General features: G+C 40.4%; 3 protein-coding genes and 1 long non-coding RNA gene across 5 annotated transcripts in view; 2 read left to right on the top strand and 2 right to left on the bottom strand.

Annotated features, from left to right (window-relative positions):
• The first annotated feature begins 1,228 nt into the window (after window positions 1-1,228).
• On the top strand, window positions 1,229-11,007 carry ctso (cathepsin O). 2 transcript variants are annotated; one of them, XM_084149778.1, is made up of 8 exons: window positions 1,229-1,531; window positions 1,783-1,888; window positions 2,078-2,202; window positions 2,719-2,886; window positions 3,090-3,211; window positions 8,519-8,682; window positions 8,965-9,057; window positions 10,757-11,007. In XM_084149778.1, the coding sequence occupies exons 1-8, from the start codon at window positions 1,319-1,321 to the stop codon at window positions 10,789-10,791; spliced, it is 1,026 nt and encodes a 341-aa protein (XP_084005904.1). In that variant the 5' UTR covers window positions 1,229-1,318; the 3' UTR covers window positions 10,792-11,007. The 2 variants fall into 2 exon arrangements, with proteins under 2 accessions (XP_084005904.1, XP_084005903.1); XM_084149777.1 differs by having other exon boundaries at window positions 1,244-1,531; window positions 8,965-11,007.
• Window positions 10,930-16,406, bottom strand: LOC311107293 (tryptophan 2,3-dioxygenase A-like). The gene is made up of 12 exons (XM_084149776.1): window positions 16,300-16,406; window positions 16,026-16,131; window positions 15,734-15,824; window positions 15,397-15,467; window positions 13,131-13,258; window positions 12,842-13,028; window positions 12,626-12,733; window positions 12,397-12,508; window positions 12,215-12,272; window positions 12,043-12,122; window positions 11,772-11,862; window positions 10,930-11,646 (listed from the first exon to the last, which is right to left on the bottom strand). Exons 1-12 carry the CDS (start codon window positions 16,335-16,337, stop codon window positions 11,493-11,495), a joined length of 1,224 nt encoding a protein of 407 aa, XP_084005902.1. The 5' UTR covers window positions 16,338-16,406; the 3' UTR covers window positions 10,930-11,492.
• Window positions 16,407-22,559: 6,153 nt separating this feature from the next.
• LOC311107897 (teneurin-3) overlaps window positions 22,560-26,383 on the bottom strand; it is a gene marked incomplete at its 5' end in the record, with an annotated part of 171,745 nt that continues 167,921 nt past the window's right edge. The window contains one exon of the mRNA XM_084150489.1: window positions 22,560-24,156. Coding sequence (XP_084006615.1) covers window positions 23,404-24,156 — 753 coding nt within the window. The 3' untranslated portion in view covers window positions 22,560-23,403. The remainder of the gene's footprint in view (window positions 24,157-26,383) is intronic.
• Window positions 24,103-26,311, top strand: LOC311107898. The gene is made up of 2 exons (XR_014610455.1): window positions 24,103-24,305; window positions 25,068-26,311. It is a non-coding gene; the product is annotated as an uncharacterized lncRNA (long non-coding RNA).

The following is a 26,383-nucleotide window of genomic DNA, read 5'->3' as shown; positions in this document are numbered from 1 at the left end:
AGGGTCAACACTGCAATTATTGACTCTTTGCATAAACTTAATGTAATTGTCAATAAAAGCCTTTGACACTTATGGAATGCTTGTAATTATACTTCAGTATACCATAGTAACATCTGAAAAATATCTCATAACACTGAAGCAGCGAACTTTGTGAAGACCAATACTTGTGTCATTCTCAAAACTTTTGACCACAACTGTATATGTCCCCGCCCACTTCTAAAACCAAAGTTGCGCCCCTGGTGGGGGAATACAGTACTTCACTCTTTTGCAACTAGGGATAAATTGCCTATGGGAGTCTCGGTAACAAGTGTTCTACTTTCCCAATAGCCTATCAGAGAGGAGGTTAACATTTTCATACAAGTTATTGCGGAGTGCTGACTTTTGGAGGACTACATGGTTTTTCACTTGGCTAGAGAATATGTACATATTTGTTATCTAGGTCTACAGACTCCTCTGGTTGGTAAAAGTGGAGAGCAAACAAATTGCGGCAATTATGAAGGCAAGCCGTGCAGAAAATCTTTTGACAATAATGCAATTTCCTTTTCCATTTTTAGAATAGATGGGACGACCCTAAATTAACAATAAGATGGAGAGGATGTAGACTGGGCTACAGTGGGAAATAACATATTTTATTCATGGAACAGTTCGGCCTAACATTTAATTGAACTGGTGCAAAACATACTGAGCATCCGATATGCTGGATATTGGCTACCTAAGTATGAGTCAAAAACGGTGCCATTGCCTACCCCTAGTTGGTTTGTCATAAAAAAACATGGTTTGGGCCTCAAAATAATATAGACTTGATTACCAGCTAGGACAAAACCAAAACGAATCTATAAAAGCGTGCAAGATGATTTCATTTTCAATGATCTACTCTTAACGTTACACAACCACACTATGGGATACATACTGTACATAGGCTACACAGTACATGTTCATAGACTTCTGAAAATAGTGCTTGCAATAATTGTACTAAGGCGCCCTCAAGTGGATAAGACTCTTGCCAGAAAACCATAGGCTACCTTCATCTCATAATGTCCATATAAGTCCAGGTGGAATACATACATTTTGTCATTATACTTTTTTTTTGATAATATGCTCAATGCATAACGTTATTGTAACGTTATATAATTTATCATGGCCCTATTGTCCACTAAATCCATTATATCTATAAACTCAATAGGTGGCGGTATTTCCTGTATAAAGGTATATTCTCCTGAATTGAACTCAGAGAATAAGAAAAATGGCGAAGGTGAAAAGGAAATTGACCTAAAAAGTATATATTTTAGGCTACAATGTCGTTTGTCCTTCACTTCAAATGACGGGTGTTACATTGTTTCTCATTTTCCTCCTAAACTTAGGCCTACTTACTTTTGCCGATGTTGCTCGTAGAAGTGGCGTTTGGCAAACTGTCAGGAAGTCCAACTGCTCTGCAGTCACTGATGTTGATTTCGAGTCGTTTAGGGAAATATTTCATCGGAGTTATAAACTCCACAGCGATTATTATCATCGGCGCAGATCTTATTTTAAGGTAGGCCTGTCGATGTTTCAGCTTTTTCGTATTTCTATTAGCAGCTGTGCGCGTACACTCTGTCAGAAGAGAGAGACTAAGGTGATTTGCGTAGGAAGAGGGAAGGATATAGGTTTATAAAAGTTTTGAAATATATGTTTGTCAAGTAAGAAATAAATGAAGTGGGGGGTAAAACTATTGTTCTACCTTCTGGAAATGCCATGAGAGTTAGCCTACAGTGACATGTACAGTGACATTGTGGTCTGTTGCAGAATTCCATCAAAAGGCATGCATACCTGAACTCATTCTCAACAGACAAAGACTCCGCAAAATATGGCATTAACCAGTTCTCGGATTTAGCAATAAATGAATTCAGAGGTAATAATACGCAAAACAATTAATGTATTTGTTTCCCAGTGATCAAAACTGATTGACTGGGTTAGTATTTATTATTAAGTTGATATTTAAACCAAAATAAACATGGAGGCTAACCAAACACCACATTAACTGTAAGACGATGGCTATAGCCAACTTGAACACTGAAATGTAATTGGTTTTTCTCTACAGAACTGTATTTGACTGCCACAGCTGAAACAGTCCCTCCCTACTCAGGACTTAAGACAGAGGGACTGCCTGCCAAGTTTGACTGGAGGGACAAGACTGCAGTCGGCCCAGTACAGAATCAACAAGCAGTAAGAGCTTCCTTTTTCCTTAAGAAATCAACATACTTAACTTTTCGAGGTGACACACTTCCTTATTGAAGTAGACTTTGAACTCTGTCTAGAGGTTATCGCCTCATAGAAGTTAAAAAACTCACTTTGTATGAACTTCTATGAGGAAAAAACTCTAGACAATCATGTATGTAGGTGTTATGTTGTGTCACCTTAACCTTATCCCGTCTGGTATGAGACTTACCACAGTAACTTTGCATTTTTGTTCAACATTTCCACTACAGTCAGTAGATGGCAGTGGAGAACCATGTTATAGTCTTACTATCTATCGCATCACACATGGACAGTGTTTTCATAATTAGAAATCCACATACTGCATAAATTCCACACATTCCACATCAAATCACATATTGCTGACATATCTCTATTTGTTATAAAGTATATTAACAATTTTATTTGGATATTTTGATTTTCATGTAAATGTCTCTCCTATAATGTTAAATGCCGATGCTTGATACCCAGTATCTCTCATTGCAGTGTGGAGGTTGCTGGGCGTTCAGTGTTGTGGGCGCCATAGAGTCAGTCTATTCCAAAGCAGGCCAGCCATTGAAACAGCTCAGTGTGCAACAAGTCATTGACTGTTCCTACAAGAACCAGGGCTGCAATGGAGGCTCCATTACAAGGGCCTTGAGCTGGCTGAAACAGGTCCAGATATGTTTTTCTGAGGCCTTTTAAGCATTTCCTGTAATATCAAATGTTTGTCATTGATTATTTAGAAGTGATGGTGATTTCTACAGTTAGATGACTACTGTATACATTCTAATCAACAAGATTATTCAACATGAAATGATTTATACATGTAGCATACATATGCATTGAATTGGCTTCTCCCTGTTCTTTTCTTTCAGACTAGGGTTAAGTTGGTGAAACAGTCAGAATACCCATATAAGGCAGAGACTGGGATTTGCCATTTATTTTCTCAGTCACATGATGGTGTTTTGGTGAAGGACTTTGCTGCCCATGATTTCAGGTATAAGAGGGTCAACACCTTTTTTATAATTTTTTATAACATTTTACATTTTAGTCATTTAGCAGACGCTCTTATCCAGAGCGACTTACAGTTAGTGAGTGCATACATTATTTTTATTTTTTCATACTGGCCCCTCGTGGGAATCGAACCCACAACCCTGGCGTTGCAAACGCCATGCTCTACCAACTGAGCTACATCCCTGCCGGCCATTCCCTCCCCTACGCTGGACGACGCTGGGCCAATTGTGCGCCGCCCCATGGGTCTCAAAGTCATATATGACTGTGACTTGGCATATAGCACAGTCGTATAGCTAAGCAATAAGGCCCGAGGAGGTGTGATATATGGCCAATATACCACGCCTAAGAGCTGTTACGCACGACGCAATGCGGAGTGCCTGGACACAGCCCTTAGCCGTGGTATATTGGCCATATATCACAAACCCCTGAGGTGCCTTATTACTATTATAAACTGGATACCAACATAATTAGAGCAGTACAAATAAATGTTTTGTCATACCCATGGTATACGGTCTGATATACCACAGCTGTCAGCCGATCAGCATTCAGGTCTCAAACGACCCAGTTTATAATTACATATTAACAAGACCGTCTGCACAAGTTAAGTACAAATACTACAATGTTCTTTCGGAAATGTGTAACGATACAGCGGGGACTCTTTTACAGTATATTCCCAAGTTGACGGAGGCAGGTAGCCAAACGTTGTAAGAGCATTGGGCCAGTAACCGAAAGGTCGCTGGTTCGAATCCCCAAGCCGTCTAGGTGAAAGATCTGTCTGTGCCCTTGAGCAAGGCACTTAACCGTAATTGCTCCTGTAAGTCGCTCTGGATAAGAGCATCTGCTAAAATGTAAGTGCATTGGTACTATTCTGAGCAGGAGTAGAATGTTTTCATGCACCAAAGGTTCAGAGGGTTGAGATTCAGACTCAATATCACTGTTTACCAGACTAACATGCTGTAGACAGAGACGGGTCATTAACACAGAGGTTCCCGCTGCCATGTGTCCCCGACACTCATACCCTGTTGTTTATTCAGACATCTACTAACTTATTCCTGTGGTTACAGTGCATTGTAGGTGAAATCACTGCTGACTCAAAACAACATGTGATGTTGATGGTCACTGAATAGGGACATTCTTATTTACACACGTACACTGCTGAAGGTCTTTCACTGTGCTGTTGTTGTTCCATGCATCTTTAACCTTGGTGAACCTTCTGGTAAACCTCTTTAACCTGGGTTTGGACTAGCTTTTTTTGTTACTCCTCTTTTGTTTTTACAGCTATGTTAATGGTCTTATAGCTTAGCGTTGCTCCCTTCTCCCTCATACTTCCCGACCAGGAAGAACTCTGAGCTCTGGTTAAAGGTGTTTGTCGTAGTCAAATCAAATCAAATCAAATTGTATTGGTCACATGCGCCGAATACAACAGGTGCAGACATCACAGTGAAATGCTTACTTACAGCCCCTAACCAACAGTGCATTTATTTTAAACAGAAAAAGTAAGAATAAAACAACAACAAAAAAAGTGTTGAGAAAAAAAGAGCAGAAGTAAATAAAGTGACAGTAGGGAGGCTATATATACAGTAAAATAAAGTGACAGTAGGGAGGCTATATATACAGGGGGGTACCGTTGCAGAGTCAGTGTGCGGGGGCACCGGCTAGTTGAGGTAGTTGAGGTAATATGTTCATGTGGGTAGAGTTAAAGTGACTATGCATAAATACTTAACAGAGTAGCAGCAGCGTAGAAAGGATGGGGTGGGGGGGCAGTGCAAATAGTCCGGGTAGCCATGATTAGCTGTTCAGGAGTCTTATGGCTTGGGGGTAGAAGCTGTTGAGAAGTCTTTTGGACCTAGACTTGGCACTCCGGTACCGCTTGCCGTGCGGTAGCAGAGAGAACAGTCTATGACTAGGGTGGCTGGAGTCTTTGACAATTTTGAGGGCCTTCCTCTGACACCGCCTGGTATAGAGGTCCTGGATGGTAGGGAGCTTTGCCCCAGTGATGTACTGGGCCGTACGCACTACCCTCTGTAGTGCCTTGCGGTCAGAGGCCAAGCAGTTGCCATACCAGGCGGTGATGCAACCAGTCAGGATGCTCTCGATGGTGCAGCTGTAGAATTTTTTGAGGATCTGAGGACCCATGCCAAATCTTTTTAGTCTCCTGAGGGGGAATAGGCTTTGTCGTGCCCTCTTCACGACTGTCTTGGTGTGTTTGGACCATGATAGTTCGTTGGTGATGTGGACACCAAGGAACTTGAAGCTCTCAACCTGTTCCACTACAGCCCCGTCGATGAGAATGGGGGCGTGCTCAGTCCTCTTTTTTTTCCTGTAGTCCACAATCATCTCCTTTGTCTTGGTCACGTTGAGGGAGATGTTGTTGTCCAGGCACCACACGGCCAGATCTCTGACCTCCTCCCTATAGGCTGTCTCATCGTTGTCGGTGATCAGGCCTACCACTGTTGTGTCGTCGGCAAACTTAATGATGGTGTTGGAGTCATGCCTGGCCATGCAGTCATGGGTGAACAGAGAGTACAGGAGGGGACTGAGCACGCACCCCTGAGGGGCCCCCGTGTTGAGGATCAGTGTGGCAGATGTGTTGTTACCTACCCTTACCACCTGGGGGCGGCCCGTCAGGAAGTCCAGGATCCAGTTGCAGAGGGAGGTGTTCAGTCCGAGGATCCTTAGCTTAGTGATGAGCTTAGAGGGCACTATGGTGTTGAATGCTGAGCTGTAGTCAATGAATAGCATTCTCACGTAGGTGTTCCTCTTGTCCAGGTGGGAAAGGGCAGTGTGGAGTGCGATAGAGATTGCATCATCTGTGGATCTGTTGGGGCGGTATGCAAATTGGAGTGGGTCTAGGGTTTCTGGGATTATGCTGTTGATGTGAGCCATGACCAGTCTTTCAAAGCACTTCATGGCTACAGACGTCAGTGCTACGGGTCGGTAGTCATTTAGGCAGGTTATCTTAGAGTTCTTGGGCACGGGGACTATGGTGGTCTGCTTGAAACATGTTGGTATTACAGACTCAGTCAGGGACATGTTGAAAATGTCAGTGAAGACACTTGAGAGTTGGTCAGCACATGCTCGGAGTACACGTCCTGGTAATCCGTCTGGCCCTGCGGCCTTGTGAATGTTGACCTGCTTAAAAGTCTTACTCACATCGGCTACGGAGAGCGTGATCACATAGTCATCCGGAACAGCTGGTGCTCTCATGCATGCTTCAGTGTTGCTTGCCTCGAAGCGAGCATAGAAGTGGTTTAGCTCGTCTGGTAGGCTTGTGTCACTGGGCAGCTCGCGGCTGTGCTTCCCTTTGTAGTCTGTAATAGTTTTCAAGCCCTGCCACATCTGACGAGCGTCAGAGCCAGTGTAGTATGATTCAATCTTAGACCTGTATTGACTCTTTGCCTGTTTGATGGTTCGTCGGAGGTCATAGCGGGATTTCTTATAAGCGTCCGGGTTAGAGTCCCGTTCCTTGAAAGCGGCAGCTCTACCCTTTAGCTCAGTGCGGATGTTTCCTGTAATCCATGGCTTCTGGTTGGGGTATGTACGTACGGTCACTGTGGGGACGACATCATCGATGCACTTATTGATGAAGCCAGTGACTGATGTGGTGTACTCCTCAATGCTGTCTGAAGAATCCCGGAACATGTTCCAGTCTGTGCTAGCAAAACAGTCCTGTAGCTTAGCATCTGCGTCATCTGACCACTTTTTTATTAACCGAATCACTGGTGTTTCCTGCTTCAGTTTTTGCTTATAAGCAGGAATCAGGAGGATAGAGTTATGGTCAGATTTGCCAAATGGAGGGCGAGGGAGAGCTTTGTATGCGTCTCTGTGTGTGGAGTAAAGGTGGTCTAGAGTTTTTTTCCCTCTGGTTGCACATTTAACATGCTGGTAGAAATTAGGGAGAACGGATTTAAGTTTCCCTGCATTAAAGTCCCCGGCCACTAGGAGCGCTGCATCTGGATGAGCGTTTTCCTGTTGATTAATGGCCTTGTACAACTCATTCAGTGCAATCTTAATGCCAGCATTGGTTTGTGGTGGTAAATAGACAGCTATGAAAAATATAGATGAAAACTCTCTTGGTAAATAGTGTGGTCTACAGCTTATCATAAGATACTCTACCTCAGGCGAGCAAAACCTCGAGACTTCCTTAGTATTTGATTTTGTGCACCAGCTGTTGTTTACAAATATACAGAGACCGCCACCCCTTGTCTTACCAGAGTCAGACGTTCTGTCCTGCCGATGTAGCGTATAGCCTGCTAGCTGAATGTTATCATTGTTGTCGTTCAGCCACGACTCCGTGAAACATAAGATATTACAGTTTTTAATGTCCCGTTGGTAGGATAACCGTAATCTTAAATCAGAACAGCGCCGGAGAAGATGGCTGCCGTTTTACAGCCCTCTAACCAATTGTACTATTATGTGTGTTTTTCCGCGTTATTTGTAATTTATTTTGTACATAATGTTTCTGCCATCGTCTCTTATAACCAAAAAGAGCTTCTGGATATCAGGACAGCGATTACTCACCTCGCATTGGACGAAGATTTTTTCTTCAACGAGGCGGTCGCGAAGGATATCCTACAGACACCCGACAAGGCCCAGATCCCCGTCATTCGCGTGAGGAAGAGACGGAGATATCGCGGACGCAGATCCGGGTGCCTTGTAAGGATCCGACGGCGAGCGAGTAAACTGCCTCTCCCATCAATCCTATTAGCCAACGTTCAATCTTTTGAGAATAAAATTGACGATTTAAGATTACGGTTATCCTACCAACGGGACATTAAAAACTGTAATATCTTATGTTTCACGGAGTCTGGTTACGTTGTCAGAAAAAAGGGTCCAAGGTCAGATAGTGTTTTGATCCCTGACTTATTATATAATAATGGATTATGTATCAACCTTCTACTGTGTGGGTATAGTAATGATGCATCAATGAGGCTAAGTGGTTTAATGTGTCAACGTTCACAGTTTTTGTCTCATTTTGGCTGGGATTCAATCCGTTCGCGCTTAGTCCACAATGCACATTTCAAAGGAAATGTTCCCCTGTTTGCAAAGACCACATTCACGGTAAACACTGCACGTCTGCTCAATAGGAAATGACCTTTACATGGTGCATTGTCCAAGTCCACCATCGGATTGAATCCTGGCCGGTCTCTTTTTAACCCAGATGTCAACCACAAATCAACAAAAGGTTTTTAAATTACATTTGGACAATTTAATTCAATTAAACATCAACCAAAAGTGGATGTTGATCTTATGTCTTTGCCCGGTGGGGTGTCTGTGGTGTTTTCTCTAGTGGGTGTGAGGAGGCTATGATGGGCAGGTTGGTGGAGTGGGGACCCCTGGCTGTGACTGTGGATGCCATCAGTTGGCAGGACTATCTGGGTGGCATCATGCAGCACCACTGCTCCTGCCACCATGCCAACCACGCTGTGCTGGTCACTGGTTACGACACCACAGGTATTCCATTCACTCACTAAATATGCATTAATCTGGGCACCCACAGACACACACTCAGACACACACACACACACACACACAAATAAACAAAGTAAAACACACAAGACGCACACAAACAAGACACACTCAGAGACAGTTTGTAGTTGATGTGAATTCTGTCATTATTTTGACATTTTATAACATTTTTGATATCATGCCAATTTCATATGCATGGAATACTTGTTTACAGCAGTGTTCATAGTGTGTGACTGAACATTCTAAACATTGTACCCTCTGTTTCAGGTGAGGTGCCATACTGGATAGTACAAAACTCATGGGGAACATCATGGGGTAACGAAGGTTATGTTTACATTAAAATGGGAGGCAATGTTTGTGGTGAGTTTGAATTTATTTACACCTATAGTACACAGTTTACACTGCCTGAAGCAACATTGTCCTGGAATTTGCCTAAGCATAATGTCAATACAATGTTTTATAGTCTAAGAGCTCTTTTCATTTAAAGGTCCAATGCAGCTGTTTTTATCTCAATTCAAATCATTTCTGGAGAACAATTAACTACCTTACTGTGATTGTTTTCAATTAAAATGGTCAAAAAGAAACAAAAAGCTTCTTAGCAAAGAGCAATTTCTCAGGGACACACTTTTCACGCCACTTCGATAAAAAGTGAATTTTGTAGCAGGATAGGGGAGCATTTTCACTAACCCTAACCCTTTTCCTAACCTTAACTTCAGTCTCCTAACCTGCTACGTTAATGCTCCTAACCTGCTACGTTAATGCTCCTAACCTGCTACGTTAATTATCCTAACCTGCTACGTTAATTCTCCAAACCTGCTTCGTTAACTCTCCTAACCTGCCAAGAAAAATTCACTTTGGTATTGAAGTGGCATGAAAAGAGTGTTTCCCCAATTTCTCAAGCAATAATTTTGTTTGAGAACTGTCTGGTATGGTCTCAGTGGGGACAGGAACACTGAAAATGAGCTGTTGTTGGCAGAGAGGTTTGGAACTCTCTTTCTTATTGGTCTATTAACTAATTTAATGCCTGGTGATGTCACCAGGCAGGCCAAAACTCCATCCCACCAAAACAGGCTGAAAGTTCTGTCTGTCTTTTCAAACAGCTCTTACACTAAAAGAGCATTATCATAATTTTCACAGTATTATTCCAACCTCATAGTGTAAAAATAAATAAATAAATATAGATAAACACAGGAAAATCACGTTTTTGACTGCACTGGGCCTTTAAAATCTAAAACAATAGCGTTTCATATGTAAGAATACCCTAAACATATTTCCTGGATGATATTGACTACAACAACTAAGCAGAGATTCAATCAAAGCTGCATCCACATTCTGCAGACGGTATGATCTAATTGTGAGTTGATGGAAAGAGAAGTGTTTAAATACCATTTATAGACGCACCGAGCCATGAACAGTTGGCAAATCATGTTAATATACCTGGTGTAAACACACCTTGATTCCCTGTCGGTCTGAACCTCTTGGGCTTTTCTTCTGCATTTGTTCATGACAAATTTACTTAGAGACCCGTCTGTAGTGTGAAGGACTCGTAGCTCAGGTGTATGGCGCTCCCCCAGTAAGCACGTTGGTGGTTCGAATCCATACAGAGCTCCTGAGTGTGGTGGTATTGACACAGATGGAAAGTTGGCCCTGTGACATTTGATGGGCAGAGAGTATCTGGCCTGTGCCATGATCAGGTTTGAACCTACAACCTCGTGCATATGGGGTGAGATTCTTACACCAGAGCCACAGACTCCTTCACACTGCTAGCACTACCCAGCATATGTTTGACATTGAGAGTTCCTGCAACGTACACAGACGGTCACAAGGTGATGTTTTAACACACAACCTCTTGCATGACAGGCAGGGATTGAGCCACAGTCTCCTTCACACTGTAGACTGTGTGTGATGGGCTCATCTTAATCAGTCTTTATTGGAGGAATTCGTTGTTTTTTTTGCAGTGAGTGACTATCAATGGTTTGTGCATATTTGCTGTGGAAATGACTTGTCAATCATTTCAAAGTTATGTTTCTATGTCAAATCTATCCTATCCTTTCTGTAGGTATTGCAGACTCTGTGACTGCTGTCTTCCTGTGATTGTGTGAGCCATGGATGACATTGATGTTTTTTCTGAAGGGATTCATTCATGTGTTCACCACTGCCAAATTCTCATTCAACTCTTGAAGGAATTATTTTCAAGACGATTCCCATGGAGGTCAGAAGTCATTTCCTGACAACCTTTTCAATACTGTATTTTTATTGAGACAGATATATTTTATATTCTTCTGATACAATAAAATATATTTCTTTGCAGTCCTGTGATCAATTAAATGTTGAATAAGGTCTACAGGTAATTTTTCTGACATCACATAAAAACACCCAATGCACCAATATCGAAGTACTGTACAAAAACATATTACTTTAAAAAAGATTAACAATAGGCTTCTTTAGGGTAGCCATTCAGAATAACCCAAAGTAGATGGGTCAGTTCATGATTATCATTCATTAGGCTATGTACAGAGATCAAATTCTTTCCTACTTTAAATACAGCACAATATTATATAAACATATACTTTATAAACATGAAATAATTATATAAACAATATATACATGCAGTCAGCTAATGTGGTTATGATATACTATGTTACTTGTCCCATTATAAATAAATGCTATATATTTTATATATATATATTATATGATGCACCCTGGGCCTAGTGTGTGTCTACATAGTCTAAAGTGGCTTCCTTTCCTTGTCACCTTTCCTCCATCTGAACGGACCACTAGACAGTTAACAGGTTCTAGTCTGAATCCTCACTACTGCAGTAGGAGCTGTCACAGTACTCTGCAGTGAACAGGAAGGTGTGCTTGTTGGGGTCCAGCTTGGGCACCCAGTGGCGAGGTATCAAAAACGTGGCCAGGTTGAAGAGATCCACAAAGACTTTGTAGCGATCACTGTGTGAGAGAGAAGACCAAACACCTACTTAGCTCCTTGAAGGGGTAGAAGAGCATGTGCTTGACAGTAACTCTGGATTGCTTTGGATCCGGTTAATTTCACTAGCTAATCATAGATGACATACCTGACAGTAGAGCGCAGGTAGTGGTAGCCAGAGGAGCCTCCAGTGCCTGCTTTGCTACCAATCATTCTGTGCACCATGCACACGTGGTTGTCTGAGACACAGGAGAAATATTGCACTTGTCATTTCAACTGTTTCAGATCAATGATACTCTAGACAGTTGAAAGCATGTTATCTAGTACGAAATACAAATGGTGTAAGGGACACCTGTAGATGTAAACAATGATGAAGTGAACTGTTCTTTACATACGATATGTCTTTGGATGTAACTTACATCTCCATTTTGTCATGTGGGTATCAATGTCCATCAGGTTGGACAGGAGTTGGAAGGGGACCTGGAACCTGGGCTCCTCCCTAAAAATAACAGAACAATCCACAATGTAATAATGACATCTCAAATGGTGACCAAACATAAGCCTGTCTAAGCTGTAAGAAACCCTCCTTACCTGTAGAAGTAAATCATCAGAGCTCCTTGGAGAGCCTTGTAGGAGATCCGTCTCTCACCTGGTCAAACAACAGGAAGTGAGATGGTTTCTTAGACCTGGGATCTGTAGTTTTAAACTAATTATGGATAGTGAATTGTTGAGGCAGTTGGTGTTAGATGCTCAGCCTGGATGCAGGTACTCACCTTTGCTCAAAAGATGCTCATGTCTTTTGATGTCAAACAGAGAAGTGAAGAGCTCTTTTTGCTTTGTCAGCTCTTCCATCATCTCCTCCTTCTCTTCAGAGTCTGGCATTTTCTGCCAAAAGGACAAATAAGATCATAGCTTTTGGTCAGATTATTTTATATTTAAGTAACCTTATAAATAATGTTGTGGCAAGTTTTTTGTACTAGATTATTTTAAAAGAGCCCATACCGCGATTTTCTTTTTTTCAATACACAATCCTTCAAAGATGTTGGCTTCCAGTTTTTTCCAAAAGTTGAACCCATCCCCGTCAAGCCCTGGGGTCCTTTCCAGCCATTTCTGAATAGAACAACAGACAGTATTACTCAATTCTGCTATGATATCAAGTATTCAAACAGTATCTCTTTCATATGTTTCAGTAATTTTTCAGTAGTGCATCTCACACACCTCCACCAATTTCAGCAGACAAGGCTCCTTCTCAGAACTGAGCAGCATCTCACTCTCATGTCCTTTGAAGTTGTCCCTGTAGTGACGCCTGTTGTAGGGGACCCTCAGGTTGTCAGGGACCCCAATCTTGTTCTCCAACAGACGGAACTGGAGACTTTGGAACCCGGAGGCAGGGGACAGGTACTCTCTACAACACACAAGAGTAATGAGTGTTACAATTGTAAAGAGGGTATCATTTTATGAGGTTTACAAAGGTTTATACAAGCTAAATGTTATCTATGGGGCATACCTGAATTCATAGAAGTCCAAGGCCGTCATTGTCTCGAGCACGGAGAACTGGTCGACCAGCAGCTTGAAGATCATAACGATCCTATGTATGCGGGTGTTGACCTTCAGCATGTTGCGTTCATCACGAACCTGGTGAAACATGACCATTTTAAAGATTAGTTCTATAACTTTTTGTCCTCTAGATGTGCTGCAATTTGATCATATTGGACAGAAAGAAGCACACCTCTTCACACCCACAAACAAAGGTTTAGGTTATTGACATTGCTTATATTCCATGGTTTAATGAGGTAAAACATTGACTCGTATTGTATTTGAATCAAGCCACAATTTAATGTACACAATAGCAACTTTAAATTCTAGAATATACAATACCGGTCAAAAGTTTGGACACACCTACTCATTCAAGGGTTTTAATTTTTACTATTTTTTACATTGTAGAATAATAGTGAAGATATCAAAACTATGATTAACACATGGAATCATGTAGTAACCAAAGAAGTGTTAAACAAATCAAAATATATTTTATATTTGAGATTCTTCAAATAGCCACCCTTTGCCTTGATGACAGCTTTGCACACTCTTGGCATTCTCTCAACCAGCTTCACCTGGAGTGCTTTTCCAACAGTCTTGAAGGAGTTCCCACATATGCTGAGCACTTGTTGGCTGCTTTTCCTTCACTCTGCTGTCCGACTCATCCCAAACCATCTCAATTGGGTTGAGGTCAGGGGATTGTGGAGGCCAGGTCATCTGATGCAGCACTCCATCACTCTCCTTCTTGGTAAAATAGCCCTTACACAGCATGGAGGTGTGTTGGGTCATTGTCTTGTTGAAAAACAAATGATAGTCCCACTAAGCCCAAACCAGATGGGATGGTGTATCGCTACAGAATGATGTGGGGCGGCGCACAATTGGCCCAGCGTCGTCCAGGGTAGGGGAGGGAATGGCCGGCAGGGATGTAGCTCAGTTGGTAGAGCATGGCGTTTGCAACGCCAGGGTTGTGGGTTGGATTCCCACGGGGGGCCAGTATGAAAAAATATATATATATAATGTATGCACTCACTAACTGTAAGTCACTCTGGATAAGAGTGTCTGCTAAATGACTAAAATGTAAATGTATGTGGTAGCCATGCTGGTTAAGTGTGCCTTGAATTCTAAATAAATCACAGACAGTGTCACCAGCAAAGCACCATAACACCTCCTCCTCCATGCTTTACGGTGGGAACTACACATGCGGAGATCATCCGTTCACCCACATCAAGTCTCACAAAGCCACGGCGGTTTGAACAAAACATTTCCAATTTGGACAGCAGACCAAAGGACACATTTCCACCGGTCTAATGTCCATTGCTCGTGTTTCTTGGCCCAAGCAGGTGTCTTCTTCTTATTAGTGTCCTTTAGTAGTGGTTTCTTTGCAGAAATTCGACCATGAAGGCCTGATTCACACAGTCTCCTCTGAACAGTTGATGTTGAGATGTGTCTGTTACTTGAACTCTGTGAAGCATTTATTTAGGCTGGTAACTCTAATGAACTTATCCTCTGCAGCAGAGGTAACTCTGGGTCTTCCATTCCTGTGGCGGTCGTCATGAGAGCCAGTTTCATCATAGCGCTTAATGGTTTTTGTGACTGCACTTGAAGAAACTTCCAAGTTCTTGAGATTTTCCGTATTGACTGACCTTCATGTTTTAAAGTAATGATGGACTGTCGTTTCTCTTTGCTTATTTGAGCTGTTCTTGCCATAATATGGACTTGGTCTTTTACCAAATAGGGCTATCTTCTGTATACCCCTCCTACCTTGTCACAACACAACTGATTGGCTCAAACGCAATAAGAAGGAAAGAAATTCCACAAATTAACTTTTAAGAAGGCACACCTGTTAATTGAAATACATTCCAGGTGACTACCTCATGAAGCTGGTTGAGAGAATGCCAAGAGTGTGCAAAGTTGTAATCAAGGCAAAGGGTGGCTATTTGAAGAATCTCAAATATAAAATATATTTTGATTTGTTTAACACTTTTTTGGTTACTACATGATTCCATATGTGTTATTTCATAGTTTTGATGTCTTCACTATTATTCTACAATGTAAAGAATAGTAAAAATAAAGAAAAACCCTTGAATGAGTAGGTGTGTCCAAACTTTTGACTGGTAGTGTACCTTTAATAAAAATAAGAATAAACACATTGCTGGGATTGAAATCAACCAATTTTCTAACTTTTATTACACAAATAAAGCTTTTGGCAGGGTACTCTTGCTTTCTGAGGTACTTACATGTCCACTGATGAAAATCTCTCGCACTGAATCCAGTTCCCATAGAATCTGCTTGAACCAGAGTTCATATGCTGAAATAAAATAATAAAAATGCAATTAATCATAATGTCCCACCTTTGCAATGCAATGACATTTATAATTTGTTGATGGCAAGTTGATAGTGAATTCCTATTCAAATCATCCAAAAGTAGGTGCAACCACAATGAAAGGGTTAGATGTATTTCTTGAATTGACTGGATTTCAAACAGAACATAAGGGCATGCATGCATACTATGACTACAATTCCTCTATTGATTCTCAAATCTTGATGATATTTGACCACAAACATATACTTTACCTTGATGGGTGACAATGAAAAGATGTTCATCGTGGATCTTGTTCCCTTTCAGTTCACTCTGAAGAACTTGGGCCGTCACAACCTTGTCAAGCTATAATGGAACAAAACTAATAACATTTAGTACTACAGCTAACACAAATTAAAATTGTACTTCCAGTATCCCTTATGTTAGCCTATAAGGGATGGAGCATATAGGCTAAGGAATAAGCTTCCATCTGCAGAAGACAAGATACTATGTCAGAAACCTTGAAGTTAGGTGAAGCTAGTTAGATGAAGATAGAGAATTCTTTACCTGAAGGTAGTCACCATAGATGATACCACCTTTGCTGGCCTTGTTAATTCCTTCTTGAGAGTCATCTGCCTCCTCCTCTTTCAGATGCAGCTTGCTCTTGAATAACCTGGGGAATGACAATACACATTTATAGGCATTGATTAGCTAATGTCATACAATTCATAATAATGATAAAGATAATTTATTTAGCATCCAGCTCAATTATATGATGTCTTTGAAATGTCACAAACATTTGAATAAAAACAGAATTTGAAATGCAATAATGATCGCATACAAGTGCTTTTTCTCGAAGTAAGGACATCCACCACTCATTGTTATCCAAATGATCCAAAATGAAAGCAAAGATTTTATCCTATTCCGTTGGTGTAATAAAACTATCTCTATGAAAACCCAGGTATTTAAGGACTCTACACCACGTCATGTTATTGGCATATTTCAACATCCAGCCCACCTCCTTTTGCGCCATCCAAACCAGGGAGGAGGGGGGGGACACCTACTCAAGGGGGGGGGGGGGGATCATCTTTAATATTGCGGCTTCCATCAATGTAATTGTCTGCATCATTTCCAATCCTCCATATTTTTTGTTGTTGTAAATATTTAAAAGATAGATATTGTATAAATATATTTTCCTTTATTATTTTCCCCTAACCCTACCACCCCTCCCCTAATTGGAGTAAACTAATGGACAACAACACTTAGGCTTCTACTTCCAGCTTATACATACTATATACATTTTACGGACATAGTATATTTTACAATAGTTATCTTTTGTTTGTTTTTAGCCCCATCCTTCAGCTACCCTCTACCCCTCCCATTTATTTCTGAAGACCATCCATTTTAGACTTCTATTTGCCATATATTTTTCAACTGTGCTGTTTCACAAAAGTTCTGAACCTATCTGCATTTTACGGACAAAATATATTTTACATTAGTTACCTTGTTATTTTTTGTCCAAACCGTTCTTGTTTACCTTCTCTTAGGTAAACTCACTGGATGTAAAAAGGTAAAAACAGTCATTTGACATCTTAGCAATCTATGTTCGCAAACAACCAAAAAATACTTATATAATTAAACAGACGTGTAATGTACAGTTCATAACATGTTACCATTACTCAAAGAGCTGTTTTGCAACCATCACATTGTTTTATCTTAGCATCATTTTTTGGGGGGAAATGTCTGTCTTCCTTAGCATATTAATAAGGGTTTAAACTGTTTGTTATTTTTTTTCAGGTCATCAGAGGCCTTGTTATTATCCCAAAGGTTATCTTATATAATTATCTATTGGCTAAGGTCAGTAGAAGGAACAACCTTCCCAAGCCATATCGTATCAATTTGAGATCTTTTTCACCTGTGAAATGTCTTTCTGCATAGTTTTAACTGACCCTGAGTTGTATTATCCCCACTCTATTGAACTGCCAAGTTGTCAACAATAACAGGATCTGAGTTTTAGTACCCCCACTGTATTGAACTGCCAAGTTGTCAATGATAACTGGATCTGAGTAGTAGTACATCCACTCTATTGAACTGCCAAGTTGTCAACAAGTGAATTATATCATTTCTCAAATCTTCTCTCTGGTGCAAACATGAGTTGGATAAAATACAAAAAAAGGCATTTGTAATGCCGTCCAATGTTGTTATGTAATGTTGTTTATCTCTTGTCCCATCCCCGATATTGACCTGATAAAACAAATTAAACGTATTTGAGGATACATATGTAGGATCTTAATTTGACCTATATTGTAACAGCAGAAATAATCCTGCAGCAACAGGATTTGATCGCTTAGTCCATAATGTTGCTTGGTTAGGCTATTAGCCTAGGTTACATCAAAAGTGCAAAACTGTTAATATAACCATGTGTTAGTGTGGTTTTTCTGTGAATGTATGTAAATCACAAAGCTCATCTACATTTCTCAGCAACAAAAGAGTGATCAAATTAAGATCCTACATCTGTAACTGCGGTCATAAGCTACCAGGGAATCAGTCTTTCAATATTTGTAGTTCAGTTAATGTGTAATCTTTGCCATAGACATGCTATGACTTGCTGCAATTTCGTAATTTTTATGTATTTTGTTTTCTGAGAACCTCGTTGACATAACCTTGACATAACTGTACCTTTGATCTACTCTTCTGGGCCGTCCATATTGTATTTTGAAGCACAGATGCTATTGGTGTTCCCTAAACATCCAGCACTGCTGCTTTTTTTCTAGATGAGAAATGGATAAACCACATCAGTCACACTACAAAACGTGTCCGTAATTACCTATTAGTATGTCCACAGTAGTTACATAGGAAAAGTGTAATGACAGTGTAGGTACAGGTGGACTTACAACTACCTGTCTGCAGAATGCACGATTTCAAGGATTTGCAAATAAACTCAGATAACTAGGTAATAAACCAATTCATTAGTGAGAGGAGGTTTAGCCACAATCTATTTGAGTTTGTTTACAAATATTATATTACAAATATGTTATTATTGTAATTATGTTACAAATATTATGTTACACATGTTATACAACTCACAAATCGAAGTCAGTTTACCAGTTGCAAGTGTAGCCATGTGTACCTGCACTATAATTCCACTCTACCTGCCTATGTGACTCCATACAAATAAATAATGATAGGTATAACAGACTCTTATTGTAAAGACTCCCTGGTGTAAAACGAGCTGAGTCCCATCTTAAGGGGACATTGTGCCAACAACATCAAAGCCTCCTCGCCAGACACTGCAGTCAGGAGGACTTTGAGTTTGGTATCAGCCAGGCAGGCAACTTATTCTATCCTAACATCTACTTTCTACTCACTATAGCCTCTAGGGTTAAACAAAGTATGAAATGTCTTTAAGGTAACCATGGCCTCTTTCCACTCTTCCTAACAAATATGGATCATGATAAAATACTAGATCATCATACTACCTAATTAACATTTGTATAACATAAGGTAATTAATTAATTTACAAATCCATCTCCGACACATCCCAACATAACTTGGTGACAATCATAGCTCTTCATAGAACAGTTAACCCAGTTTCATGCACCCAAGTCACTTTAAATCTCCCAGAGATCATTAGCTATCGACCACTATCGTTCCTGTTTTTCACTAAGTCTCTTTGTAGAACCCTTTGAGCCGAGTCCCAAAAGCCTTTTGTGCCTATCCTCAGAAGATCAGAGACATGATAACAAGCAACTATTTCTGGTTGGGGACACAGTACCAACCTGCACTTTATGCTGCAGAGAGCTAGAGTACACACTAAAGCAGCCACATATTTTGTTCTTGTCTTAGCTGGTATACAGCGAGCACAGAGGTGAGCCATATGGAGGACATGCTAGATGCTTGAAACAGTGACTCTCGATTGATCGCCAAGCCTTTTCAAAGTCCAGACAGTCATCAAGGCAAGTTGTGTTGGTTTGCTTTCTCACGGATACTTAATTGATTAGTTAATAGCAATGCTGGCCATTAACTACATGTGGTCTCTATGGTCTGAATCAGTACAGGCAGCAGAGTAGACAGAACAACGCTTGATGACGGGCTCTGACATGGCCTCCATCCAGACTAAGGGCTATATTCAATCCGCATGGCAGAAGTTCAGCTTTACAGCATGACATAAATTGAAAGAAACTTTAGCGGAGACTGCATTCTCGGCTCAATCTGAAATTACCTTTACATTTCATTTGCGGAATCTATAACGCTTGAGCTTTACAGATTGGATAGAGCCCTAATACGAAGGAAAAAATATAGTAACTGACCAAACTAGTGGGCAACCTTTAAAGCTCCAATCACTGTCTTTTGTTGGAAGACTTCTTGAAACAAGGCTGTCAATCTGGCAACCTTTTAAGGGAACAGATGGCTGTTTTGAGTCCACGATCGGCAGGTTGGGGAGGCACTTTGTGACAACGGACCGGTAATTGTTTGGCTCTGATCAAGCCTTTCAGATGGATGTGTCAGGACCGGACACCAAAAATGCCACTGATCAAATTCTCCTTCCATCAATCCACTCTGGTTTAAAATAGTCTCATCTCTGTGGGGGATTTGTCAACAGCTCAATATGTCTTTGAAAGTGTCTTGAGGTGTCAGACAGGCCATCCTGTACAGATACCATCTTGATCGAGTGTGCAAAGCTGTCATGAAGGCAAAGTGTGGCTACTTTGTAGAATCTCAAATATAAAATATATTTTGATTTGTTTAACACTTTTTTGGTTACTACATGATTCCATATGTGTTATTTCATAGTTTTGATGTCTTCACTATTATTCTACAATGTAGAAAATAGTAAAAATAAAGAAAAACCCTGGAATGAGTAGGTGTGTCCAAACTTTTGACTGGTACTGTATATGTATATATATTTTTGGGGTGGGGGGGCCTTGCTCGGACACTGCGGGGGCCCCGTGAAACTGTGCTATGCCACTGGAATGTTCATGCATTGTCCATGGCAACACATACCAGTAAACCGATTTCCCTCATTCAAGACAATAATGTGTGATATTTGTGTGTAGACACATGCCATGTATGATTGCACTGGTATTTTCCGGCTCTGGGACTTTGATTCCTTTGTATCATGTGAAATGAATACGAGTCACGTCAATTGAATTTTAGAACATGGATGTCTTTCACATGCCTCTGATGTGCTTATTGCATAATGCTGTTGGTCTTTGATGTACTTGCAAAGTCCTGCCATGGCTTTTATGCTGTTCTTTGAAGTAGGCCACGTGGCAGTGTGTTGTGATCTGCTGGTTTGCTTTGAAGGTGCCCGTTGTGGTCACTCAATGACAGTGGTTATGTTGAGCTATGCTGTTGATCATCTTACACTTGTACCTGGACACCTTAGCTATTCTGTTTGAAGCATAGGTAAATTGCACAAAAACTTGATGATCATGCCCTTTGCTGTGGTTGTTTGATGCTGTCTCTGGGTACTAATTGCCAATGGATGCAGTCGTCTGATGCTGCAGTCATGTTTGATGCTTCTGCTAAGAAAGCATGTCATGGAATCCTGCAGTCTTCTCTGGAGCTGAAACATAAATTATTTTGAACATTCTGCCAAATAAAAAAACCAAAGAAAGATATTTTGTTTAATACAAACTCAGTACAATGACTGGTTGCATATTATATAGCAGTAGGTAAAGTACTGACCCCCAATCAAAATCCATGAATGCAGGCATTATGAGGGCGGCAGGTAGCTTAGTGGTTAAGAGCGTTGTGCCAGTAACCGAAAGGTCGCTGGTTCTAATCCCCGAGCCGACTAGGTGAAAAATCTGTCGATGTGCCCTTGAGCAAGGCACTTAACCCTAATTGCTCATGTAAGTCGCTCTGGATAAGAGCGTCTGCTAAATGACTAAAATGTAAAATTAGAAATTATGCTTATCTACTGCACACACTGTACCACTAGAGAGCAACAGAGGACTGGATAGACATTGAGAGTTCATTACATCTAGGGTTTTAAGACATTGAGGGTTCATATGTGTTGTATGAAATGTGGTCCTTCATTTCCTTTAAAACGAATTATTCAAATAGCATGAATCAGAATTACATGTGATTCCTTACAATTAGGCTGGGTACTGCATCACCTGTAAATTTAGGAGAAATGTTAATGTTCAACAAATTAGGATCACAGTAAGAATTCTTCAAAGGCCTATGTCTATGATTATGTGGGTAGGCTATAATTGAGCCTAAAATGTGTTCTACAGAGTTTGTGCCCTGTCATTTGATAAAACTCTTAAGGCTTTGATAACGTTAGGGAGGGCAAGCAATTATTACAATCCAAAATCTAAATAGAATTTCTGTTCAGAATTTTACACAGAGAAGATGACTTACCCCGAAACCCTAAGATTATGAAGTTGATAGAAGCCATCAGTGTTAAGGGGTCTTGTCCTGTCTAAAATCCTGGTTTGTTACACTCACAAATCAGTTCTGTCACAATTTAAACAATTTAGTTCAAAACTGTTACAAACAGCTGGCTTCAAAGAGCAGCAGGATTTGGCCGTCTTAATCATTTTAGGGAACACATTTAGGAAATGAAGGTCTCATTGAACACTTTCTAAACATCTTTAGTAAACACCTTTAGTAAAGACCTGGCATTTGACAGTACTACCATTTCATTAGAACAAATGACAAATGAAAATGGCTGACTCGAACAAAAGCGCTTTAATCCATTATCTTATTAATTATACAAAACACAAGTTATGATAATAGCTGCTAACATGTATGGATTCTATATTTGGACAAACTTGTTTGGGTGATATGCGTTCATTCATTATTTGTGTTCATTAAATATTTATTGGACAGGGGCCAAGTCACAAGGCATTATGCGTGATCAACAGATTTAGAGGAGACAATATTTCACTGAATGTAGTATATAGTGATGGTCTGTACCACCTTTAAACATATTCAGTTTTTACTGTTTCTTGACATGATATTTCATACCTTATTCTACAAAATCTTGCAGAGACTCCTAAATTAAATTTCATAATTCAAAGACATATTTTTATGATGCAATATCCAATATCCTCTCTTCTGTAACATAATAAAAAAGAAAATACAAAAAAAGGTTTTTGATTTTATTTGCAAGGTATAAACACAACATAAATTACTCGTTATAATATTCAATGGACAGTTAATCAATTTCATAGAAAACAAAACAATAAAACTCATAATTTATAAAACATGGTGTTCCTGTGCTTGGACAAGACATGTATCTGTGCCAGGCTTTCCAGTCTCATACTTCCTTCATACCTATTTTGCCCTGATCTCCAACCAAGGCAAAGTCTGATACACAAAATACATATTTAGGGTATTAAAACATGTAACTTGTTACAATGTCCTTTTTAAAAGCAACACAAAGGGGTATCAAAAGCAGTGCTTCTCAATTCCGGCATGTTAGGTGTGATGGTCACTGAGTGAGACGAAACCTCAAATTGAAAGGTCATTGATTCAAGTCAAACATCTGGTAATGGACATTGCCTATTGAAGAGTAAAAATGAATACATCATATTTCCAGAGAAGTGCAGATATACGCGCATGTAAACATTTCATTTCACCTTTAAATACTTTCTTTTAATTTTAAGCAGACAGCATTTCATAAAAAACAGAAACAAAAAAACCCGAAATATGCTATTTCTCCTGGCACCTGGTTGAGAGTCCACAGTCCATTCAGTTTGTGCTACAGAAGTACATCTTGTCACGGCCCATATTAAGGTTTGCGTAGTTACACATTTACTCTGTAGTAGTCCCCTGTTAAACAGCATTGCACAGCATTGCTTTCGATCCCATATGATTTACAAAAACACACACCCCACTCGGACATAGCCATATGTAATCTTTGGCCATGCCACTATTGTTGCTCCTCTATTGAAACAAGTCTCTTTGGCAGAAAGTGCACAACAGTTAGTTACCTTTTCCCTATTTCACTTTGCCGTAGGAACTGAATGTTGTTAGCGCTGTCCGCTAACTCCGGATATTGCTCGATGGAAAGTGCATAGTACCCGTCATACCCCAGCACTTTCCCACTGCTCAGGAGCTGCCTCTTCTCTCCCTCTGTCCATGGGCGGACGCCCTCCTCGCCGTCGCGCACCCTCTGCTGTTCCCTGGCCCACACACTCATTAACGCCCTCTGGCGGGCCAACTCAAGCACGCGGGCCTTCTCCTCGTCCACCGTGGAGCCATAGCGCACATGCAGCGCAAGCGCCCCGCGCCGCAACTCCACGTCTGCGAAGCGCCGAGTCCGGCTGTCCATGACCGTGGTGGACTGGGACACGCTGACATTGACGCCATTCTCCAGGGTCTTGTGGCCGCTGGTGAGGCGCAGCGCCGCCAGGTCGCTGTCGGGCAGGCCGGGCTTGACGAAGTAGTGAGTGTCGTGGCCTTCCACAGTGAAGTGCAGGTCTTCCAGGTAGAAGGCATTGTTGAGGACGGTGGCCACCTTGATACAGTCCTCGTTGGCTACGTTGAGCGTTTGAGTGTGGGCAGTGCCCTTGTAGATGGCGAACATGACGGCTCTCCCGATGGGGGACTGGGCTGCTGAAAACCAGAACCAAGGCTTCTCGCCTCTGCGGCCTCGGCCCGCATGAACCTCCGGCAGCCGCTCAAACATCAGGAGGGCATGCGCCTGTCTGGTAACTTCCTGCTGGACCCCAGAGATGGACTGTAAAGAGAATGCAGTGAAACGTTAATGTCTGAGCATGGCAGAACCTCACACTGCAGTCCATTCATGAGCAGAAGCAGGCTTCAAAGAGTTTTCATGTGCCTGCAAGATAATTGTATTACCAGGAAGTGAGATAAAGGTACAACAAGGTAAAATGCCAGTGTGGATCTTTTTCATATAATGATTATTAGGCAAATCTTGACAGCTTAGTAAGCATTGAATAATGATTGTGTTAACAATGACAAGTGGTATTGTCACATATGTAGTGCTTATAAATATCTATGCATTGCTTATGAATTTGTATTACAAGTATAATTATATCTGTGTTATGAATGTGTACTGCAAGGGCAAATATAACACATTGTCTTGGACAGCAGAACAAGTTAACTGGATACAATAAATGAAAAGTTCTAGATAAGTTATTTTCTACTGTGCCAAATTAATTAAATAATAAATGGAAATGCAATTTGTACATCTTCCTATGAAAAAGCTGTCCAATTAAATGTGATGCCAATTAAAAACATGGTACTACAGAAAAACATATACATTGAATAGAAAACAATTGTAGAGCATGCTTCTTTTTCCTCTGCTTGTTTGTCATAGTGAGTGATATTCATCCAGCAAACAACTATGCTCTTTTAGATCAGCTTTAATATTGCAGATAGAGTGTGGCTTCTATCAGTGTAATTAGCTGCATCATTTCCAACCCCCCATATACTGTATATAATATTACATATTAAAAAATATATATGTTCCTTCTTTATTATTTTCCCCTAACCCTACCACTCATCCCATAATTGGTGTAAACTAATGGACAAAAATACTTAGGTTTCTACTTCCTGCTTATACATACTATATACATTTTACGGACACAGTATATTTTACATTAGTTATCTTTTGTTTGTTTTTAGTCCCATCCTTCAGCTACTCTCAACCCCTCCCATCCATCTCTGAAGACCATCCAGTTCTGATTTCAAGCTGCCATATATTTTCCCACTGTGCTGTGATGTTTCACAAAAGTTCTGAATCTTTCTATTCTCATAGTTTCTACAGATTGTAAATGAAAGATAAACATTTTTGCTAAGAGTATTATTATATTATTGATAGATTGACTATGACTTTTCAAATCACCCAGCAGTTCTATTTGCAGAGGTAGCTTTAAGTAAACGTTGAAATTCTTCAGCCATTCCTGAACCTGCGACCAAAAACAAGCTACATATGGGCAGTACCAAAACAAGTGATCTAATGATTATGTCTCTTCGCTGCAAAATCTGCAGAGCTGGGATGGTTGTATCCCCCATATATATATAACATTATATTGGTTGCAAGAATATTGTATAATAATTTAAACAGAAAAACTCTACGTTTTGAATCCGGCGTTGTTTTGAGTATCAGTTCATAAACCATGTGTCATGGAATCGGTACATCAAAAATCTCCTCCCAACTATTTTGCAACCTGTATGACGCAGCTGTAAGTGTTTTGGTCCTTAAATGAAACTGGTATACTTTTTTATTTATCACAATTTCCTTTAGCCAATTTTGGTCTTTAATGCAGGGCCGACAGACAAGTTCCTTACCTTCTCCCCTTTCCACTTGCCTCCTCCATTTTTGCGGTAATGCTGCAATCAGTTGGTTGTAATTTTAGATAAAGCAAACATTTCCATATATTTTTATTAACTGCATGTGTGACATAACTCCATCTAACGTTGCTGTTGAAGTATAGACACCTGAGTTGCCTAACCCATTCACAGGATTGGTCAACTTTTGAGGTTTCTAGAGTCTCAACCGAGCTAGTTAAATCTGCTTTTAGTTGTAGTTTTAATGCACTGTATTGCTGGACAAAAAAATCAAAATACATTTCATCAATGTTCTGGTGCCGTTCGGGCAGTTTAGAGTACTGATTGGGGAATTATTTGTGGAGGAATATAACTGTTTCTGGTTGATTTGTGATGTTTTACTTGTGCTTCCCATGACTGTGTTTTTGTATTTTAAATGTATATATATATATATATATATGTATATTTTGTGTATAACGTGTACATTTGTATTGTATTGAGCAGGGCACATTTGAAAAAGAGACCTAGGTCTCGATACGTCTTCCCTGGTAAAATAAAGGTAAAAAAATGTTTTAATAAAGATCACCCTGCTTACTTTACATTTCTCTACTATATGGATCACAAATAGCAGGACAAGGAGCGATTGAAATAATGTCAGATATGAAACCAAC

Source organism: Coregonus lavaretus (genome assembly GCF_964263955.1).
Source record: "Coregonus lavaretus genome assembly, chromosome: 32".
Taxonomy (NCBI): domain Eukaryota; kingdom Metazoa; phylum Chordata; class Actinopteri; order Salmoniformes; family Salmonidae; genus Coregonus; species Coregonus lavaretus.
The sequence above is the reverse complement of the archived record's forward strand: the minus strand, read 5'-3'. Positions and strand labels throughout refer to the sequence as shown.

What these genes read in the sequence shown, in the direction of transcription:
- LOC311107293 (XM_084149776.1), bottom strand. Translation starts at nt 16,337, where the DNA reads ATGAGTGGTGGATGTCCTTACTTCGAGAAAAAGCACTT. An exon ending in TTGAAAAAAAGAAAATCGCG is followed by an intron (nt 12,509 to 12,625) that starts GTATGGGCTCTT and finishes TCCTTTTGGCAG; the next exon opens with AAAATGCCAGACTCTGAAGA. An exon ending in TACCTGCGCTCTACTGTCAG is followed by an intron (nt 11,647 to 11,771) that starts GTATGTCATCTA and finishes TCTCTCACACAG; the next exon opens with TGATCGCTACAAAGTCTTTG.
- ctso (XM_084149777.1), top strand. Translation starts at nt 1,319, where the DNA reads ATGACGGGTGTTACATTGTTTCTCATTTTCCTCCTAAACTTAGGCCTA. An exon ending in GGCGCAGATCTTATTTTAAG is followed by an intron (nt 1,532 to 1,782) that starts GTAGGCCTGTCG and finishes GGTCTGTTGCAG; the next exon opens with AATTCCATCAAAAGGCATGC. An exon ending in CAGTACAGAATCAACAAGCA is followed by an intron (nt 2,203 to 2,718) that starts GTAAGAGCTTCC and finishes CTCTCATTGCAG; the next exon opens with TGTGGAGGTTGCTGGGCGTT.